Raw genomic sequence first — 22,804 nt, 5'->3', positions numbered from 1 at the left:
TGCTACATGATGCTTAGTGTTTGACTAAAGCTGCATCTGTTTAGCACACAGCTTCTATATCCTCCTTATATTCAGCCTCAAAAATAGAAGTTTCTGGATCATCGTTTGTCCCAAAGTAGTCTTTGTTGTCTCTCATCAAGTCTGCCATGATTAGTAGTCTTGTTGTTGTTGAAGGGAAAGTGAGCGTTGTGATGCGTCTCTATGCTTAAAATGATCAAAAATATGTAAATACTACATGTTATTATGAATGTTACTAGATACTACATATATTACATGTTATTATGAATGTTACTAGATACTACATATATATGACATGTTATTATGAATGTTACTACATGACATATATATTACATGTTATTATGAATGTTACTACATGACATATATATTACATGTTATTATGAATGTTACTACATGACATATATATTACATGTTATTATGAATGTTACTACATGACATATATATTACATGACATATTATGAATGTTACTACATGACATATATATTACATGTTATTATGAATGTTACTAGATACTACATATATATTACATGTTATTATGAATGTTACTACATGACATATCTATTACATGTTGTTATGAATGTTACTAGATACTACATATATATTACATGTTTACTACATGACATATATATTACATGTTATTATGAATGTTACTACATGACATATATATTACATGTTATTATGAATGTTACTACATGACATATATATTAAATGTTATTATGAGTGTTACTATATTACATATATTACATGTTATTATGAATGTGACTAGATACTACATATATATTACATGTTATTATGAATGTTACTTTATGGCATATATATTACATGTTATTATGAATGTTGCTAGATACTACATATATATTAAATGTTATTATGAGTGTTACTATATTACATATATATTATATACTTGTATATAAAACCTTGATGGAAGTTTTGGGAGGTTTTTTTAGAGGGCTTTATAGGCGGAATAGATGGCCTCATCACTCCATTGCTAGCTGACTTGAGCTAACATTTATTTATGATTTGGAATGCATCAAAACAGGATTATGAATGATAGACAAAACATTCCAAAAAAAAGTGCAGTTCCCCTTTAAGGCTTCCTGTCATGTATTCATTATCATTCCCTGAGAACGAACAAAAAGATTTGAGCTCCCCCTGCTTCATCTTTGATTTCTTTTTACATGTGCATGTAGTATTCCGAAGCAATGTACACTTGTACTGTACATTGTACTCCGCTTGTAGCATGAGCTAAAGAAGGCTAGCTTAGCAGAACATGCTTGGGCGCAGTATTCCAGGCCTGACAGTCCAAGGATTTGAAGGTGACTGAGACTCCGCATGCTTTGTCGTTTTACACTCAGACTCAGACGAATCGCCAGTAGCCAGAGAGCGGACGGTAATTGTCCAAGCCAATCAGCACCAACTCTCGCTGTGTCAGGAAGACTTCTCAGTTAGTGGTCGCCTTCACCACACTCGAGACTCTGGCTGCCAAACAGATGATTTCCTCATAGCATGTAAGTTCTTTGAATGTTTCCTCATTTCCATTCCTCCCATTAGTCCACCAGGTGGTTGCTAGAGAGTTCCACCCCAGTAGATCCAGTTCCTAAGAGGTCATGGACATGTGGTTAGTGCTATGTCTCCACAAGGATCTGTTTGCCTCGACAATATGAACTCATTCTCTAGAGTGAAGAACACCCGAGTGAACGTTTCCCTCTGCTTCCTACTTCCACCCCTGCAGGTACGGCCGCTCCTTCCCGGAGACGCATTCGAGCTCAAAGAGGCCATCAGGGAATCCCGGCGTCTCTGTCCCACTCCACGGGCAACATTTCCTCCCTCGGCGACCAGTCCGACTCCACGTGCGCCAGCGCCGCCTCCCACACCGTACGCCTGCGATCTCGCAGCCTCCCGCGAGAAGGCGGCCGCCTCATGGACAGCGACGACGACGAGGACGACGACAACTACGACGACGACGACGACGACGACGACGAGGAACTGTCGCCGTACGAAGCGGAGGACTTCATTCCACCTGGCCCGAGTCCCAGGATGAAGATGATGATGATGAAGGATGAAGAAGAGAGCACTGACGACCAGGCGGCCCCTGAGCCGCTGCAGATAGGAAGCCTGAAACGGTTGCAGCGATCAGGGGAAAGGGACCGGAGTCCAGAGCACGGCTGGATGGAGAGAGGTCGTTCTCGTCTGCCTCGCAAAACTGACATGGGCAGCTGTGAGATCTCATCCAGTTCAGATACTTTCAGTAGCCCTATTCATTCTGTTTCTACAACAGGAGTTCTAAGTAGCCACGTGGACCACAAGGAGGACCATCAGTCGTCAAGTGGTAATTGGAGTGGTTCCAGCTCGACCTGCCCATCCCAGACCTCAGAAACTATCCCCCCACCTTCTTCTCCGCCACTTACAGGCTCGTCCCACTGTGACTCTGAACTATCGCTCAACACTGTGCCGAATGCCATTGACGAGGGATTTTCCCTGGACCCCTCGTACCATTCTGAGCTGAGACCCCAGGGACCAGGTCACAGGTCAAGCTCCTTCACTTCCTCAGCAACAGACCAGCTGGACGATGCTGGGGTTAGTACAGCCAGCGAAGGGGAATGGGCGTATCCTCCAGACCAGGACCACGCTGACACAGACCAGTACCATGACCAGATGCAAAATGTATGTCAAAGCCAGGATTACCGCTCCACACGAGCTCTAGATGGCCAAACACGTTTTAGTGAAAAGACCAACAACACAGAACAAGACACTGTCTCTCGTTATTCATCTGACACGGAGGGTTTGTACTCATTGTCTGAGCAATTTGAGAAGAGTCATCCGGGTTACGGACACTACACGTACAACTACGCAGAGCAAGGGACTGATAGTGGCCGATCCAACACCGTGGCAGTACATGTAGCCCATGAACTTTATGCTTCATTGTCACCTGAGTACAGAACAAGCACTGCCACCCTAGGCAGGCCCTGCCGTCCACTGAGGAAACCCAAACTCAAACCTCCTCCACCAAAACGAACGTCCTCCTTAAGAGAGGCCAGTAGTAGCGTTGATGTAGGAACAGACACACAGGCTGATCAAGACCAACCAAAGACCGCGAGTGAACAAGACCTTGCATTGTCTTCCACAGATATGAAGTTGGAACTGGAACTTGGGGGTATTCCAGAACCATTACAGACATCCTGTCTTGTGGCTGAGCCATTGGGATCGTGGGTAATGGGGCTAGGAGAAACTGTGGATATAGTAGAACCCATGTCCTTTAGCTCTGCAGACACACACTCCTTTAAGGATGAAGGAGCTGTGCAATCGGACTACGCAGACTTGTGGCTTCACAATTCGGAGATGAAGTCCAATAATTGTGAGTACAAATCCCTGTCTAACTCAAGCACAGCGACAGGCACAACCGTTATGGATTGTGTCAAGTCCCCAGACAGCTCTTCCTCCTCCACTGACACCCAATCCCAGACTCATTCCCAATCTTCTGAGACGAGAGCCGCGAGTCCACCTCGTCCACCGGGAGACTTCAAACTTGGGTCGCCCGAGAAGTTGGCTGGCCTGGCATCACCATCCAGTGGTTACTCAAGTCAATCAGAAACGCCAACTTCGACTTTACCTTCCACTTCGGCAGCATTCTTCCCAGGACCACTGTCCCCCTCCACTGGCAAAAGAAAGCCCAAAGTGCCAGAGAGAAAGTCGTCTCTCTCTTCCCTGCAACAATTTCCCAGAGATGGAGCTTCTATTGCATCTGGCTACAAGAGGGACCCAGACTTCCCACCTCCACCTTCTCAGCTTGACCTGAACATTCTTCACGGTGGCTACGTAAGACATACACTCTCACATAGAACACAACACCTGCACACGCTTCACCACAGCAAACACCGAGTAACCAATGTGATTCCCACTGGAACAAAGATGGTGCCCCATGAGACATCAAATAGCAACCACCCACCGTGCGCATACCCGACTACTCTGATTCCCAACGCTAATCTGTTGGCAATAACTCCATCAGCTCTACGTTCGGTGCAGCTCCACTCGGTCAGCAAGCCTAGTGACCTTGCACACAGCACGGTCCAGGAAGTAGCAAGCGCAGTGGTGACAGTTACCAAACCCAAATGTCCTCACAGTGGTTCAACACTGGCCCCGCCCTCAATCAACACTAGACCTCTCCCTCCTCGTAGGCCACCTCCGAGACCTCCAGCTCAGGACCACACCTTCTCCCCTGATCACGCTCAACCCCCTCCGCCCGGACGCCACCCTGATGGGCCGCCGTCCTATGAAAGCCTACTACTTAGACAAGACCGATATGGTCCTGGAACCTTCTGGTCAATGACCGCTTTCAGGACCCAGCTAGACCCGTTCTCAGAGCTCTCTGATGACAACTCCCCATTGCATCGACCAGTGCCACGTGCTCCCCACCCGTCACCCGTAGACCTACACACACACATCCGCTCACACACAGAGTTCAGAGGGCTCACGCATTCAAATCGGGCACACCCAGAGTTTCATATTTTGGGGGAGCGCTCCTTTTCCCAAGATGATGACGATGAGGAAGAAGAGGAGGAAGAAGAAGAGCAGGTGAAAGACTCACAGAGGGCCACGTGTCACAGGGGGGGCGTGCGATCGGCTCACCCTCCACCTCCGGCGTATGAATTTGCCGGAGGATCCCACCTGGACTCAGGGCCCTGGACTAGTCCGGTCAAAGTGCCTGGTACCACATCGCATCCTTACCTAATCAGCGATGCTAGAAGAGTAAGACAGGAGGAAGAGGAGGAGACATCAGGTGCTACCAGAAGTGCCCATCACATGCTGCCACTTGAGAGTAGAGACGATTCCACCACTCCCGACACGGAGGACTACTTCAGTAAAGGTATGCCGACCTCTTTTCTAACTCTCTAAACCATCAGACTGTAATGTGGGCCATGAATGTGGACTGTTGCAGATTCCACACCCACGGACAATTCACTTTCCCCTTTGACGGATGACTCCAAGGTCGATGACGACGTCGTCATAACTTCCCCGAACAAGAGCCGGACCACCGAGGACCTGTTTGCCATGATACACAGGTGCCGCAAGTCCCCTGGACAAGGTCCAGGGTTTACATGGTGACATCAGTACATTGACAGCTGCATCACAAGACTACAACAGCAGAGTAAACACACCATTCGGAGAATAGTTATTGTTTCCAAACGGTGCCTGTAACAGGGCAGTGAAACGGATGATCAAACAAAACAGAAGTCATGGTCATGAACCCACTAGCTGCGCAAGCTAGCTCTTCAATCAGCTAAACAGACTCAATAACTCGTAAACGTGTTAGCATATTAGCTAATGCTAACGACGCTAGCTCGATTACATTACGATGGCACGTAGAAGTATGCATGAAAACACTCCTACAGACATGGAACCGTTTAGTAAGTAAGAATTGTTTTAGTTATATTGTAAAACTTACAAACGTTGCTTGGATTGATGAATGCAGAATCCATACGAGTAGATACGCTATGGATGGCTAGACAACTGAATGGCACATCTACTTCCCGCTTTGAAACTCTAAATAGAGGAGCACTGCAGCATCTGCAATGAGCGAACTCGTCCAAAAGATGGCGCCGTAGCACAAACAATTGTTTTATTTTTTTTTACTATTTGCATCCTGACGAACAATCCACCGTTTTATAAGCCGCTGTGTTCAAAGTGAAGGAAAAAAGTTTGTAACGTAGGCTACATAACGTAATGTGAATAGTTGTCTTTGAGTCATGGTTCTGGTCCCTCGGATCTTCTTGACTGTGGACTGCGATTTCATTCTGACTTTCTCCATTCAGGTCTAAGAGAAAGGTTCTGGGTCGTAAGGATTCCGGGGACTTAAACGCAAAGTCCCGCCTGTGCCCGGCGGCACCCGTCAATCCGAGCGGCGTCCCCAGCGCCGCCGTCCCGCCGCCCCCTCCCGTCAGCGCCCCGGTCGCCACGGCGACCGCCTGCGGCTCGCAGCGCGCCCCGGTCCCGATCTACCGCAGCGCCAAGAAGTCCATCACGTCCAACGAAGAGTTCAAACTGCTGCTGCTGAAGAAAGGCAGCCGCTCGGACACCAGCTACCGCATGTCGGCCACGGAGATCCTGAAGAGCCCCATCACTCCAAAGACCCACGGGGAGTGTGTCCCTGAAGGCCCCGCGGATCAGGCTGAAGACACGCCCTCCACGCACCCGGACCCGCCCCTTTCCAGCTTCGAGCCCATCCAGATAGCGGGCCTCTTCCCCCGGGCCAACTCCGAGAGCTTCACCTCCAAGATCCTGCCGCTGTCGGCCGCTTCCCGCCAGGGCCGCTCTCGCATCCCCCCGGTGGCCAACAGCAGTCGCTACAGCACCCGGAGCCGCCTGTACACCGCGCCCATGCAGGCCATCTCTGAGGGCGACACGGAGAACTCGGACGGAAGTCCTCATGACGACAGATCTTCCTAGAAGTTCTGTTTCCTCCTACTTTTAGAACCTTTCTCCTTCATGCCGCAAAACGGGACAGTTGCTCAAATCTGCCCCGCGTTTAAAACGCTGGTAGAAACGTTGTAGATAGGAAGCGGCGACCGGTCATTATAAAAATAAAAAAAAAGTTTACTCTAAATCTGGATAGCTCAGACCTCCAGCGACATATTTTGGAAGAACTGTCTTTTACAGAAAAAAGTACAGAGCCCCTTAAGGGACATGGGGGCGAAAAAAATAATTTTATTTTTTTTTAGACATGTATCTCGTGCGCACCAGAAACTTTTTATAAAGTTATAAAAAAAAATGTTTTTAAATGTATAATTTATTTATTTTTTATTTTTTTTAGCCATGTATCTCGTGTGCACGAGAAACTTTCTTGTGTGCACGAGATACATGTCTGAAAAAATAATAAATAAATAAAAATTTAATTTTTTTTTTTTTATGACTTTATAAAAAGTTTCTCGTGAGATACATGTCTAAAAAAAAAAAAAAAAAAAAAAATTATACTTTTTTTTTTATATAACTTTATAAAAAGTTTCTCTTGAGAAACTTTCTATACAGTTATAAAAAAAACTGTTTTAAATGTATAATTTATTTATTTTTTTATTTTTTTTAGCCATGTATCTCGTGTGCACGAGAAACTTTCTTGTGTGCACAAGATACATGTCTAAAAAAATAATAAATAAATAAAAATTAAAAAAAAAAATTTTTTATGACTTTATAAAAAGTTTCTCGTGAGATACATGTCTAAAAAAAAAAAAAAAAAAATTATACATTTTTTTTTATATAACTTTATAAAAAGATTCTCGTGAGAAACTTTTTATAAAGTTATAAAAAAAAATTGTTTTAAATGTATAATTTTTTTATTTTTTTATTTTTTTTAGCCATGTATCTCGTGTGCACGAGAAACTTTCTTGTGTGCACGAGATACATGTCTAAAAAAATAATAAATAAATAAAAATTAAATTTTTTTATTTTTTTTTATGACTTTATAAAAAGTTTCTCGTGAGATACATGTCTAAAAAAAAAAAAAAAAAAATTATACATTTTTTTTATATAACTTTATAAAAAGTTTCTCGTGAGAAACTTTTTATAAAGTTATAAAAAAAAATTGTTTTAAATATATTATTTATTTATTTATTTATTTTTTTAGCCATGTATCTCGTGTGCACGAGAAACTTTCTTGTGTGCACGAGATACATGTCTAAAAAAATAATAAATAAATAAAAATTTAAATTTTTTTTTTTTTATGACTTTATAAAAAGTTTCTCGTGAGATACATGTCTAAAAAAAAAAAAAAAAAAAAAAAAATTTTCTTTTTTTTTTATATAACTTTATAAAAAGTTTCTCGTAAGAAACTTTTTATAAAGTTATAAAAAAAAATTGTTTTAAATGTATAATTTTTTTTTTTTTTTTAATTTTAGCCATGTATCTCGTGTGCACGAGAAACTTTCTTGTGTGCACGAGATACATGTCTAAAAAAATAATAAATAAATACAAATTTAATTTTTTTTTTTTTTTATGACTTTATAAAAAGTTTCTCGTGAGATACATGTCTAAAAAAAAAATAAAAATAAAAATTATACATTTTTTTTATATAACTATAAAAAGTTTCTCATGAGAAACTTTTTATAAAGTTATAAAAAAAAAATTGTTTTAAATGTATAATTTATTTATTTTTAGCCATGTATCTCGTGTGCACGAGAAACTTTCTTGTGTGCACGAGATACATGTCTAAAAAAATAATAAATAAATACAAATTTAATTATTTATTTTTTTTATGACTTTATAAAAAGTTTCTCGTGAGATACATGTCTAAAAAAAAATAAATAAATAAAAATTATACATTTTTTTTATATAACTATAAAAAGTTTCTCATGAGAAACTTTTTATAAAGTTATAAAAAAAAAATTGTTTTAAATGTATAATTTATTTATTTTTAGCCATGTATCTCGTGTGCACGAGAAACTTTCTGGTGTGCACGAGATACATGGCTAAAAAAATAATAAATAAATTTTTAATTTAAAAAAAAAAATTTTTTATGACTTTATAAAAAGTTTCTCGTGAGATACATGTCTAAAAAAAAAAAAAAAAAAATTATACTTTTTTTTTATATAACTTTATATAAAGTTTCTCGTGAGAAACTTTTTATAAAGTTATAAAAAAAATTGTTTTAAATGTATAATTTTTTTTACATTTTTTTTAGCCATGTATCTCGTGTGCACGAGAAACTTTCTTGTGTGCACGAGATACATGTCTAAAAAAATAATAAATAAATATTTAAAAAAAAAAAAATGTTATGACTTTATAAAAAGTTTCTCGTGAGATACATGTCTAAAAAAAAATAAAAAATAAAAAAATTACACATTTTTTTTTTATATAACTTTATAAAAAGTTTCTCGTGAGAAACTTTTTATAAAGTGATAAAAAAAAAATGGTTTTAAATGTATAATTTATTTATTTTTTATTTTTTTAGCCATGTATCTCGTGTGCAAGAGAAACTTTCTTGTGTTCACGAGATACATGTCTAAAAAAATAATAAATAAATAAAAATTTAATTTTAAAAAAAATTTTTTTATGACTTTATAAAAAGTTTCTCGTGAGATACATGTCTAAAAAAAAATAAAAAATAAAATTATACATTTTTTTTATATAACTTTATAAAAAGTTTCTCGTGAGAAACTTTTTATAAAGTTATAAAAAAAAATTGCTTTAAATGTATAATTTATTTATTTATTTATTTTTTTAGCCATGTATCTCGTGTGCACGAGAAACTTTCTTGTGTGCACGAGATACATGTCTAAAAAAATAATAAATAAATAAAAATTTAATTTTTAAAAAAAATTTTTTATGACTTTCTAAAAAGTTTCTCGTGAGATACATGTCTAAAAAAAAAAAAAATTATACATTTTTTTTTATATAACTGTATATAAAGTTTCTCGTGAGAAACTTTTTATAAAGTTATAAAAAAAATTGTGTTAAATGTATAATTATTTTAAAAAAAAATTTAGCCATGTATCTCGTGTGCACGAGAAACTTTCTTGTGTGCACGAGATACATGTCTAAAAAAATAATAAATAAATAATAATTAAATTTTTTTTTTTTTTTTTATGACTTTATAAAAAGTTTCTCGTGAGATACATGTCTAAAAAAAAAAAAAAAATTATACATTTTTTTTTATATAACTTTATAAAAAGTTTCTCGTGAGAAACTTTTTATAAAGTTATAAAAAAAAATTGTTTTAAATGTATAATGTATTTATTTTTTTATTTTTTTTAGCCATGTATCTCGTGTGCACGAGAAACTTTCTTGTGTGCACGAGATACATGTCTAAAAAAATAATAAATAAATAAAAATTTAAAAATTTTTTTTTTTTTATGACTTTATAAAAAGTTTCTCGTGAGATACATGTCTAAAAAAAAAAAAAAAAAAAAAAAAATTATACATTTTTTTTTATATAACTTTATAAAAAGTTTCTCGTGAGAAACTTTTTATAAAGTTATAAAAAAAAATTGTTTTAAATGTATAATTTTTTTTTTTTTAATTTTTTTTTAGCCATGTATCTCACGAGAAACTTTCTTGTGTGCACGAGATACATGTTTAAAAAAAAAAAAAAAAATTTTTTTTTTTTTTTTTTTTTTATGACTTTATAAAAAGTTTCTCGTGAGATACATGTCTAAAAAAAAAAAAAAAAAATTATACATTTTTTTTTATATAACTTTATAAAAAGTTTCTTGTGAGAAACTTTCTCGTGCGCACGAGATACATGTCTAAAAAAAAATTTTTTTAGAAATATTAATTTTTTTACAATTTTTTTTTATAACTTTATAAGAAGTTTCTCATGCGCACAAGAAAGTTTCTCATGCGCAGGAGAAACTATACAAGTCTAAAAAAAAAAAAAGAAAAAAAAAAATTCTAAAAAAAAAACAATTCCCCCATGTCCCTTTAGGGGCTCTGTAAAAAAGTACAAAAAAAGTGGACAAAAAAAACATTTTGTAGAGTGCGGATAATACAAGTCTGCATGTGCAACACTCACTTCCTGTGTTGTACTTCCTGTCTTGTGCCACCCACGCATTTTTTGATCACGCCCAAAACTGTCCACAGCGCATCTGGAAAGTTCTTCACTTGGTCCTCATTTTCTTCTGTCATGGCCTGGCTCCAAAATGCAATACACTCATTTTCGTCCTCAAAATTCTACACACAATACCCCACCAAGACAATGGGAGAATATATATTTGTACTTTTTTGGCAACCTTCCACCCGAATGCAGCACCCCCCGCCACCCCACAAGGGACAAGCGGTAGAAATGGATGGATGGGTGTATTAAAAAAGTAAGAAATCACACGTACATTCTGTATTTACCCAACTACAGAGCCTCACCCACTAAATAAAAACAATAATAATTCTATATATAAGCCGCACCGGACTATAAGTGGCAGATACTGTATATACGTTGTGAAATTAGTTATTTAAACAGAAAGTTTATTTACACACCTTCATTGTTTCCAAACAGTGTTTGTAACACGGCAGTAAAACGGCTGATCAAACAAAACAGAAGTAAGCTAGCTCTCCAATCAGCTAAACAGCATCAATAACTCCACGCTGACGTTTTGGTGAATTTACTGAGGAATTTGTGAAAGTGAAACAACACAAAAAAAAATGTAAGTTAATAATATTATTAGCTGATGCTAACGACGCTAGCTTGGTTACATTATACGATAGCACGTACAAATATGACAGGCATCACACATGGGACACTTTGGTAAGTAAGAATTGTTTTATTGTAAAACTCGCAAACGTCATTTGGAGTGACGAATGAATAATCCATACGGGTAGAAACGTTATAGACGGCCAGAAGATGAAAAGGGCGCTTCCATTTCCGAGTTCAAAGCTTCAAACTTGGCACACCTATCTTTGGGCAGCTTCTCTCGTTCCTCTCAAGCTCCATCAGCTTGGATGGGAAGGTTTTCATGCAGGGTGTCTCCGTACATTGCTGCATTCATCTTTCCCTCTATCCTGACTAGTCCACCAGTTCCTGATTAAAAAGCCACCCCCACAAAATGATGCCGCCACCAGCATGCTTCACCGTCGGGGTGGTGTTGTCCTGGTGATGTTTCCTCCAAAACATTCACGCCAAAGACTGGGATCTTTGTCTCATCAATCAGACCAGATCCTTTACAAACGTAGTTTCTCCTGGTCTGAGAGTCTCTCGGGTGTATGGTGGCCCACTAGGAGCATCTGAAGGAGGAGCAGTAGAAGCAGGAAGCAGCTGAGGTCACTTTTCAGCTTCATGGCAAAGATGGTCAACACGTGTGATTTATTACTTTTAGTAGGTTGCCAAAACTTGTTCACATTATGAGGGGGTGTTGTGTGGAGAATTTTGAGGAGGAAAACCAATGTATTGTATGTGTGCACACGTACCTGCTTAGTTGGATTAGTCACAGGTTAAAGTGAATCCGGGTTAGTTGGATTAGTCACAGGTTAAAATGAATCCGGGTTAGTTGGATTAGTCACAGGTTAAAATGAATCCGGGTTAGTTGTATTAGTCACAGGTTAAAATGAATCCGGGTTAGTTGGATTACTCACAGGTTAAAATTAATCCGGGTTAGTTGTATTACTCACAGGTTAAAATTAATCCGGGTTAGTTGGATTACTCACAGGTAAAAATTAATCCGGGTTAGTTGTATTACTCACAGGTTAAAATGAATCCTGGTTAGTTGGATTAGTCACAGGTTAAAATGAATCCTGGTTAGTTGGATTAGTCACAGGTTAAAATGAATCCTGGTTAGTTGGATTAGTCACAGGTTAAAATGAATCTGGGTTAGTTGGATTAGTCACAGGTTAAAATGAATCCTGGTTAGTTGTATTAGTCACAGGTTAAAATGAATCCGGGTTAGTTGGATTACTCACAGGTTAAAATTAATCCGGGTTAGTTGTATTACTCACAGGTTAAAATGAATCCTGGTTAGTTGGATTAGTCACAGGTTAAAATGAATCCGGGTTAGTTGGATTAGTCACAGGTTCAAATGAATCCTGGTTAGTTGGATTAGTCACAGGTTAAAATGAATCCGGGTTAGTTGGATTAGTCACAGGTTAAAATGAATCCTGGTTAGTTGGATTAGTCACAGGTTAAAATAAATCCTGGTTAGTTGGATTACTCACAGGTTAAAATGAATCCTGGTTAGTTGTATTAGTCACAGGTTAAAATGAATCCGGGTTAGTTGTATCACTCACAAAGAAGGTTTGAAGTCACCGACAGACTTTAAAACCCTCGTGTCAAGGTCAAGGCCCCGGGGCCACAAGGTTTTACGTGGCCCTCCAAATAAAGTAGTAAATGTACTTCCATTCTGTAGGTTTTACTGTAATAACAACCATGGATTTTACAGTAAAGTAACAACAACCGTATATTTTACTATAACAACCACCGTGGTTTTTACAGTAACAACAACTGTAGATTCTACTGTAAACACAATTGTAGATTTTACTGTAACAACAACCATAGATTTTACTGTAACAACAACCGTAGATTTTACTGTAACAACAACTGTGGATTTTACAGTAACAACAACCCTAGATTTAACTGTAACAACAACCGTGGATTTTACAGTAACAACAACTGTGGATTCTACTGTAAACACAACAGTAGATTTTACTGTAACAACAACTGTGAATTTTACAATAACAACGTAGATTTTACTGTAACAACAACTGTTGATTTTACTGTTGCGACAACTGTGAATTGTACTGTAACAACCGTAGATTTTACTTAAACAACAACAATTGATTTCACTGTAACAACAACGGCAAATTTTACTGTAACAACCACCGTAGATTTTACTGTAACAACAACCGTGGATTTTATTGTAAGAACAACCAGATATTTTACTATAACAACAACCGTGCATTTTACTGTAACAACAACCGTGGATTTTTATTGTAACAACAACTGTGGATTTTACAGTAACAACCAGAGATTTTACTGTAACAACAACCGTGAATTTTACAGTAACAACAGCCATAGATTTCACTGGAACAACAACTGTGGATTTTACTGTAACAACAACCGTGGATTTTACAGTAACAACAACTGTGGATTTTACAGTAACAACAACCATAGATTTTACTGTAACAACAACCGTAGATTTTACTGTAACAACAACCGTATATTTTACTGTAACAACAACCGTAGATTTTACTTTAACAACAGTTGATTTTACTGTTACAACAACTGTGAATTTTACTGTGAATTTTACTGTAACAACAACCGTAGATTTTACTGTAACAACAGCCTTGGATTTTACTGTAACAACAACAGTGGATTTTAGTGTAAGAACAACCGTGGATTTGCAGTAACAACCATAGATTTTACTGTAACAATAACCATGGATTTTACTGTAACAACAGCTGTGGATTTTAGTGTAACAACAACTGTAGATTTTACTGTAACAACAACCGTGGATTTTACTGTAAAAACAACCGTGGATTTTACAGTAACAACAACGTAGATTTTACTGTAACAACTGTAGATTTTACTGTAACAACAACCGTGGATTTTACTGTAACAACTGTAAATTTTACTGTAATAACAACTGTAGATTTTACTGTTACAACAACTGTGGATTTTACAGTAACAACAACCGTAGATTTTACTGTAACAACAACCGTCGATTTTACTGTAACAACAACCGTCGATTTTACAGTAAAGTAACAACAACCGTAGATTTTACTGTAACAACAACCGTGGTATTTACTGTAACAACAACTGTGGGTTTTACTATAAAAACAACCGTGGATTTTACAGTAAAGTAACAACAACCGTGGTATTTACTGTAACCACAACCGTGGATTTTACAGTAAAGTAACAACAACCGTAGATTTTACTGTAACAACAACCGTGGTATATACTGTAACAACAACCGTGGATTTTACAGTAACAACAGCTGTGAATTTTACTGTAACAACAACCATAGATTTTATTGTAACAACAACCGTAGATTTTACTGTAACAACAACCGTGGTATATACTGTAACAACAACCATGGATTTTACAGTAACAACAGCTGTGAATTTTACTGTAACAACAACCATAGATTTTATTTTAACAACAACCGTGGATTTTACAGTAAAGTTATTACAACCATATGTTTTACAGTAATAACAACTGTGGATTTCACTGTAGCAACAACCATATATTTTACCGTAACAACAATCGTAGATTTTACTGTTACAACAACTGTAGATTTTACAGTAACAACTGTGAATTGTACTGTAACAACAACCGTAGATTTTACTGTAACAACAACCGTAGATTTTACTGTAACAACAACTGTGGATTTTACTGTAACAACAACCGTGGATTTTACAGTAAAGTAACAACAACCGTAGATTTAACTGTAACAACAACCGTGGATTTTCCTGTAACAACAACCGTGGATTTTACTGTAAAGTAACAACAACCCTAGCTTTTACTGTAACAACAACCGTAGATTTTACTGTAACAGCTGTGAATTTTACTGTGACAACAACCGTAGATTTTACTGTAACAACAACCCTAGATTTAACTGTAACAACTGGATTGTTCTGTAACAACAGCTGTGAATTTTACTGTAACAACAACCATAGATTTTACTGTAACAACAACCGTGGTATTTACAGTAAAGTTATTACAACCATATGTTTAACTGTAACAATAACTGTGGATTTCACCGTAACAACAATGGTAGATTTCACCATAACAACAATGGTAGATTTCACCGTAACAACAATGGTAGATTTCACCGTAACAACAATGGTAGATTTCACTGTAACAACAATGGTAGATTTCACTGTAACAACAATGGTAGATTTCACCGTAACAACAATGGTAGATTTCACTGTAACAACAATGGTAGATTTCACTGTAACAACAATGGTAGATTTTACTGTAACAACAATGGTAGATTTCACTGTAACAACAATGGTAGATTTTCCCGTAACAACAATGGTAGATTTCACTGTAACAACAATGGTAGATTTTACTGTAACAACAACCGTAGATTTTACTGTAACAACAACTGTGGATTTTACTGTAACAACAACCGTGGATTTTACAGTAAAGTAACAACAACCGTAGATTTAACTGTAACAACAACCGTGGATTTTCCTGTAACAACAACCGTGGATTTTACTGTAAAGTAACAACAACCCTAGCTTTTACTGTAACAACAACCCTAGATTTAACTGTAACAACTGAATTTTACTGTAACAGCTGTGAATTTTACTGTGACAACAACCGTAGATTTTACTGTAACAACAACCCTAGATTTAACTGTAACAACTGGATTGTTCTGTAACAACAGCTGTGAATTTTACTGTAACAACAACCATAGATTTTACTGTAACAACAACCGTGGTATTTACAGTAAAGTTATTACAACCATATGTTTAACTGTAACAATAACTGTGGATTTCACCGTAACAACAATGGTAGATTTCACCATAACAACAATGGTAGATTTCACCGTAACAACAATGGTAGATTTCACTGTAACAACAATGGTAGATTTCACTGTAACAACAATGGTAGATTTTCCCGTAACAACAATGGTAGATTTCACTGTAACAACAATGGTAGATTTTACTGTAACAACAATGGTAGATTTCACTGTAACAACAATGGTAGATTTTACCGTAACAACAATGGTAGATTTCACTGTAACAACAATGGTAGATTTTACCGTAACAACAATGGTAGATTTCACCGTAACAACAATGGTAGATTTAGAAAAATGGAACCACTGATGATTTTGCAGTTGATTTCTGGCCGCTTTTTACAGTCAAATCTAGCAGACTTTTTACAGCGTGGCCTTGCAAACACGCCTTTTAATGAGTGAAAGTTGTGGTTCTGAATATGAATTCTGCGCTGCACGACTAGCGGGCCAAACCAAGTCACTGAATCTCTTCCTGGTTGAAAAGAAAGATTTCTCCTCTAAAAACTTCCACTGAGCTGAAAGTCAAACCCGAGCAGACGTTTCATGAAATCCTTCATTTCGTGATCTCCTTTTTATTACTTTCACTTTCACTTTCACATCAGGACTTCTCAGTTTGGCTGGAATATTCCAGATGTGGCGTGAAGGAAGTGAAAGTCAACATTTGCAAATGTAGCCAGAGGAAGAAAGTTGAAGTGACTCCGTAGCATCAGACTGTTTATGTCTCCATTATTATTATTATTATCAATATTCTTGTGACCTGTCAGTCAAAGGTCGCATTCAATCAGTGTATTCTATGAATACCTCCCACATGTTCCTGTTTACTGTCAATGCAAGCTCGATGTAGATGTAGATGTAGATGTAGATGTAGATGATGTAGATCTGCAGAGGTGACACTGTGAGGGAGGGAAGTCAAAAGCTGTGAACTCGCACTCCTTCTTTCCATTTGTGCTCTTTTGAACCACGGCGGCATGCAATAAGAGAGAAGTCTTTTCTGTTGTGTGTTCCATGGATGTCGTGCGTGTATTTGTGATGACGACAGGGGTTTATCTTGTACTGTAAATCTGGACAATCATACAAACATGACAACACTTATTTCCGGTGCTGATCAGATCTGCTCCCATTTGTAAAAAGATGCAGGATTCTTTCCACGAGCTCCTTCTCTCTCTCTCTGCCACTCCCGCCATGCAAAGAAAGGACAACATTTGCCACACAAAAAGCCCTCAAAAGCGTTGAAGATGTTTATATGATGACGTCACTGCTCTCGTTTCTGACATCATTTCCACTTCTGGGAATTAGTTGGGAGTGTTGCAAAGTCTGACGTAGTTTGGGTCCAAAGACACGACACTTTTTTGCAAAGGTGTACAGTATGGAAGAGAATTAAGCAGAGTTTAAAATGTCAAATATATGAGGAAGAATATTTAACAAAAAAAAAAAAAAAAGAAGCTCCAAGCTAAAAAAAATAAATAAAAAGTAGCTCGGACAGAACAGATTTGAATCATTTTTGTATTTTTGTACAAACGTGTATATACATTTTTAAAGCAGACAATGTTGCAAATTCTTTCTTTTGTAAAATAAGAAAATAAAAGAATGAAAACAAGTGACTTGGTTGGAATGCTTCAGTAAGTGCGACTTGCAACACTACAAAGTCAACACTAGATGGCAGCAATTACTTTCCAAAGACGACTATTAACAAAACAATTTGATTGATTGAGACTTTTATTAGTAGATTGCACAGTACAGTACATATTCCCTACAATTGACCACTAAATGGTAACACCCCAATAAGTTTTTCAACTTGTTTAAGTCGGGGTCCACTTAAATTGATTCATATTACAATCTGGAAAAAAAAAAGTTTGTTCGAAACTCGACCCACTGAATTCGTACTTAGTACAAAAAGATGCATTTACCTGCGTGAAGTTGAGGAAGCTCGCCATTGTGCTTCCCGTTTTGGAGCTTTCCGGTCAACAAATTAACTACTTCCGGTTCTGCTGTCGACTATGAAACTAAAATCTGCTTTTGGTTATTTTTTACGTGTTTGCTGATTGGTGATTATTATTTTTGTTCTATTAAATATGCAATTAAAACAACACTTTTATTTATTATTGCTTTTCGACACGAAAATAGAACACTTGTTTTTTAATATTATTTTTCGTGTTTGAAAATACAATTCTAATAAACCGGTCCTTTTTATTTTAAAATGTTCATTCATAAAGCTAAAATGTCAATAAACAAAACATACACTGGCCTATTTGAATTTCAGTTGGAAAAATGGAAAAACCAAGGGTTGTTCTTTTTCCGTGTCGAACAGCAATAACTGGATGAAATAAAGTTTGAATTTGAACTTCATGGAACAAAAATAAGAATTACAAGTCAGCAGAAACGAAAAAAGGACCAAAAAGTGATTTATTTTTTTAATATTCCGACACAGGAACCGGAAGTATCGTTAACCGGAAGTAGTTATTTAAAAACAAAAAAGCAGACTGACGTGTAGGAAAACAAACAGTGTGGTTTTGCCCAACTTATCACTTATTAGTTAGTGCACTCTAAACTTAATAATAAACCAAGAGAGCTTATTGCCTTTTTGCTGCCTTTTATTCCCGCTCTTACTTCTTCCATCTTCCGGCCTCCCAACACACAACACATGACATCATATCCTGTGTCCTCCGCCTTAAAGTTCCCCTTACAATGGTTCCGGTTGATTGATTGATTGAAGCTTTATTAGTAGATTGCACAGTACAGTACATATTCCCTACAATTGACCACTAAATGGTAACACCCCAATAAGTTTTTCCACTTGTTTAAGTCGGGGTCCACGTTAATCAATTCACGGTATTGTCCTGCGAGCTGAGTAGCAACACATGACCGCACCCTGGGCCACAAATGCCACAGCAGGGATCAATATGTTTGTATATATATATATACATACGTAGATCAATATGTTTTTATATACACATACACGGATCAATAAGTTTTATATTTAAATGCGGGATACAACAACACATGCCACTCGGCGGTTTCCGGCCTTAAATTCCAACTTCCGTTTCCGGTGTCAGTTTAAGCATTTGTTTCTAGTTTGTACTGACAGGTGATTTTATCTTTGTTATATAAAATAAATACTTTTAATTAAACCCATTTTTAGATATAGTTGTTGTTTTCCGACAATTCATTTTTTTATATTTCACAATGAAATTTGTTTATTTTTTATTTTTATTCAGTATCAGATTGATATCCAATATCCATATCGTCGTGAACAGTGTTTTTATGCTCTAGCTGTGAAAATATTTGGTTTATAACTCCTACTTTGCAGAAATACATTTACCAATGAAGAGAATGACTGACATTTCAGCTAGTAGAGAGATTATTATTTACTAATATTATTATTATTATAGATTTGTCACACAACAAACTAGCAGCTTTTGTTTGGGTGCTTTTTTTATTTTTTTATCAAGTCTGCTTTTCTTCAACTCTTACACTATGTCAACTTTTTCAACTGTTGATCATTGGAACAAAACCTCCTTTAAGCCTGTCACTCCCCTTAAAGGCCTACTGAAAGCCACTACTAGCGACCACGCAGTCTGATAGTTTATATATCAATGATGAAATCTTAACATTGCAACACATGCCAATACGGCCGGGTTAACTTATAAAGTGACATTTTAAATTTCCCGCCACACTTCCGCTTGAAAACGTCTATGTATGATGACGTATGCGCGTGACGTCAACGGTTGAAACGGAAGTATTCAGACCCATTGAATCCAATACAAAAAAGCTCTGTTTTCATCCCAGAATTCCACAGTATTCTGGACATCTGTGTTGGTGAATCTTTAGCAATTTGTTTAATGAACAATGAAGACTGCAAAGAAGAAAGCCGTAGGTGCGATCGGTGTATTAGCGGCGGACTACAGCAACACAACCAGGAGGACTTTGAGGATAGCAGACGCGCTAGCTGAACGACCTCAACTTGACTTCCTCCGTCTCCGGGCCGCCAACCACATCGGTGATCGGGTGAAGTCCTTCGTCGTACCGTCGATCGCTGGAACGCAGGTGAGCACGGGTGTTGATGAGCAGATGAGAGCTGGCGTAGGTACAGAGCTAATGTTTTTAGCATAGCTCTGTCGAGGTCCCGTAGCTAAGTTAGCTTCAATGGCGTCGTTAGCAACAGCATTACTAAGCTTTGCCAAGCTGGAAAGCATTAACCGTGTAGTTACATGTCCAGAGTTTGGTAGTATTGTTGATCTTCTGTGTATCCTTCCAGTCAGGGACTTATTTGTTTTGTTTCTATCTGCAGTAAAGCCCGATGCTATCACGTTAGCTCAGTAGCTAAAGAGCTTCATCGATGTATTGTCGTGGAGATAAAAGTCACTGTGAATGTCCATTTCGCGTTCTGGACTCTCATTTTCAAGAGGATATAGTATCCCAGGTGGTTTAAAATACAAATCCGTGATCTTCAATAGAAAAAGGAGAAAGTGTGGAATCCAATGAGCCAGCTTGTACCTAAGTTACGGTCAGAGCGAAAAAAGATACGTCCTGCACTGCACGCTAGTCCTTCACTTTCACGTTCCTCATCCACAAATCTTTCATCCTCGCTCAAATTAATGGGGTAATCGTCGCTTTCTCGGTCCGAAACTCTCTCGCTGCTGGTGTAAACAATAGGAAAATGTGAGCAGTCCTTCCTCCGGTGTCGTCACGCTACTTCCGGTAGGGGCAAGGCTTTTTTTTTAATCAGCGACCAAAAGTTGCAAACTTTATCGTCGTTGTTCTCTACTAAATCCTTTCAGCAAAAATATGGCAATATCGCGAAATGATCAAGTATGACACATAGAATGGATCTGCTATCCCCGTTTGAATTAAAAAAAATCATTTCAGTAGGCCTTTAAGTCACATATCAATTTGTCCCAGCACACACACACACACACACACACACACACACACACACACACACACACACACACACACACACACACACACACTTACACAATAATAATAACTTTTAAAAAAAAAGCTCAATAAAAACACAAATACAACAATCAGAGTGCTGGTGGTGAAATACGATGCTGTAAATAATTGTTTAATAGTGTGAATGCATATCAAACATATCGTATATAACAAACATTTAAGAGTAAAAAGTAGTTTATGTACACGCGAGATGCTGCAGGGCGATATGTGACAATATCAAATATACAAGTTGTCTTACCTTCTATGGTCTGCTACTGTGAAACACTGGAGAAAAGATGGAAAAAACCTGAGTTTGACATTAAAGCAAAGATGGCTTCAAAGTATTAAAGTGATGAAGAGCAACAATGTGAAATGAGGATCAACCAACCAGCCGGAAAAATGTGTTTTGCTTTGTACTGCTAAGGAAAGAACTTCCCTGCACAAAAAGAAAGAATTGTTCCAAAGAAATCTTGCAATACGAGCAGACAACATGCTAACACTGGATGGACGTGACTAAAGTGTGGAGACTATGACTTGATTGATGTCACACTTCCAAGTAAAACATGAATATTCTTCACTATTGGCTGATAAAACGAGGTGGAGTTGCCATAACTTGTTGAAATGTTACTGACATGTTTCAGCGACAGGAAAGTTGTGATGTGTAAACTCAACCTTTGATTTTTTGTGGACTGAATTGTTTGACATCTGATTATGCTGACAGTTTCATGGAATAAAAAAATGTGGTTTTAAAATTCAACGTACAAAACTTCGGTTGAGAAATGTCAGTTCATACAAATAAAAGTGTACGTAAGAGATGTGCAGAAACTTCTGTTCTTCAGGTAAATAAAGAGTGAAGCTTTGAAGACACGATCGATTGCTTCATTTACTGAAGTCAGTTTGCAGTTTTGCAGCGACACATTTTTATGCATGGAATTTATGTCAAATTGAATTTTCATACACTGATTTCTTTTTTACAATAACATTTTTTTACACAAATTTTATACACTGCCTTTTTTTGCACTGCATTTTCATACACTGATTTTTTTAATACTGAATTTTTGAACACGGAATGTTTTAAAACAATGTATTTCAACAATTAGTTGTTCACTAAAACCGTCAGCATAATTTGATAGAAAAAGGAAGTTGTTCAGTTGTATAAAGTCATTGTTTTGTAATAAAGACATCCTGACAGCCTCATATTTCTGCTGCTGATCACCACAATGCTGCTTTGTAAGTAATAGATTACATGGGAGAACATCAAAGAGCAATGATGTCATGTTTGTGTGGTTGATTTGGAAGAATGATTGACAGCAGCATGAGGAGTACTTGAAGAAGAAAGTACTTTCATTGTTTGCTTAGTTTCAGTTTGTCGATGTGGTGACAGAGTTTGAGAGCAGGACCTAACTTCAGTCCCATGTACTTCATGATGACATCACTGCGCAGCAACATCAGCGCTCGCCCGTCGATCTCCTGCAAGTCAACAACACCCGTGTTAGCACGTCTGTGATCTGCAACCTTCAAACCAGAGAGACACTTCATAAAAGTAATGACATAAAGATAATGACATAAAGGTAATGAAATAGAGGTAATGACATAGAGGTAAGTCATGTTGGTGAAAGTACGTACATGTTTCCTAAAGATAATGACATAAAGGTAATGACATAAAGTTAATGACATAAAGGTAATGACATAAAGGTAAGTCATGTTGGTGAAAGTACATACATGTTTCCTAAAGGTAATGACATAAAGGTAATGACATAAAGTTAATGACATAAAGGTAATGACATAAAGGTAAGTCATGTTGGTGAAAGTACATACATGTTTCCTAAAGGTAATGACATAAAGGTAATGACATAAAGTTAATGACATAAAGGTAATGACATAAAGGTAAGTCATGTTGGTGAAAGTACGTACATGTT

General features: G+C 37.2%; 2 protein-coding genes across 6 annotated transcripts in view; one reads left to right on the top strand and one right to left on the bottom strand.

Moving 5' to 3' along the window:
• nhsb (Nance-Horan syndrome b (congenital cataracts and dental anomalies)) overlaps window positions 1-6,825 on the top strand; it is a 70,470-nt gene extending 63,645 nt beyond the window's left edge. For both annotated transcript variants that reach the window (XM_062034794.1, XM_062034786.1), the window contains 4 exons: window positions 1,374-1,526; window positions 1,751-4,882; window positions 4,955-5,078; window positions 5,829-6,825. In XM_062034794.1, coding sequence (XP_061890778.1) covers window positions 1,374-1,526; window positions 1,751-4,882; window positions 4,955-5,078; window positions 5,829-6,462 — 4,043 coding nt within the window. In that variant the 3' untranslated portion in view covers window positions 6,463-6,825. The remainder of the gene's footprint in view (window positions 1-1,373; window positions 1,527-1,750; window positions 4,883-4,954; window positions 5,079-5,828) is intronic.
• Window positions 6,826-11,231: 4,406 nt separating this feature from the next.
• scml2 (Scm polycomb group protein like 2) overlaps window positions 11,232-22,804 on the bottom strand; it is a 77,590-nt gene continuing 66,017 nt past the window's right edge. For 3 of the 4 annotated variants that reach the window (XM_062034755.1, XM_062034768.1, XM_062034776.1), the window contains one exon: window positions 20,963-22,355. In XM_062034755.1, coding sequence (XP_061890739.1) covers window positions 22,230-22,355 — 126 coding nt within the window. In that variant the 3' untranslated portion in view covers window positions 20,963-22,229. Of the gene's footprint in view, window positions 11,719-20,962; window positions 22,356-22,804 lie in introns of those variants that run through there. The other variant, XR_009824246.1, reaches the window with a different exon arrangement.

This window comes from Entelurus aequoreus, linkage group LG02, assembly GCF_033978785.1.
Source record: "Entelurus aequoreus isolate RoL-2023_Sb linkage group LG02, RoL_Eaeq_v1.1, whole genome shotgun sequence".
NCBI lineage: Eukaryota > Metazoa > Chordata > Actinopteri > Syngnathiformes > Syngnathidae > Entelurus > Entelurus aequoreus.
This window is presented reverse-complemented; position numbering and strand designations above follow the sequence as displayed.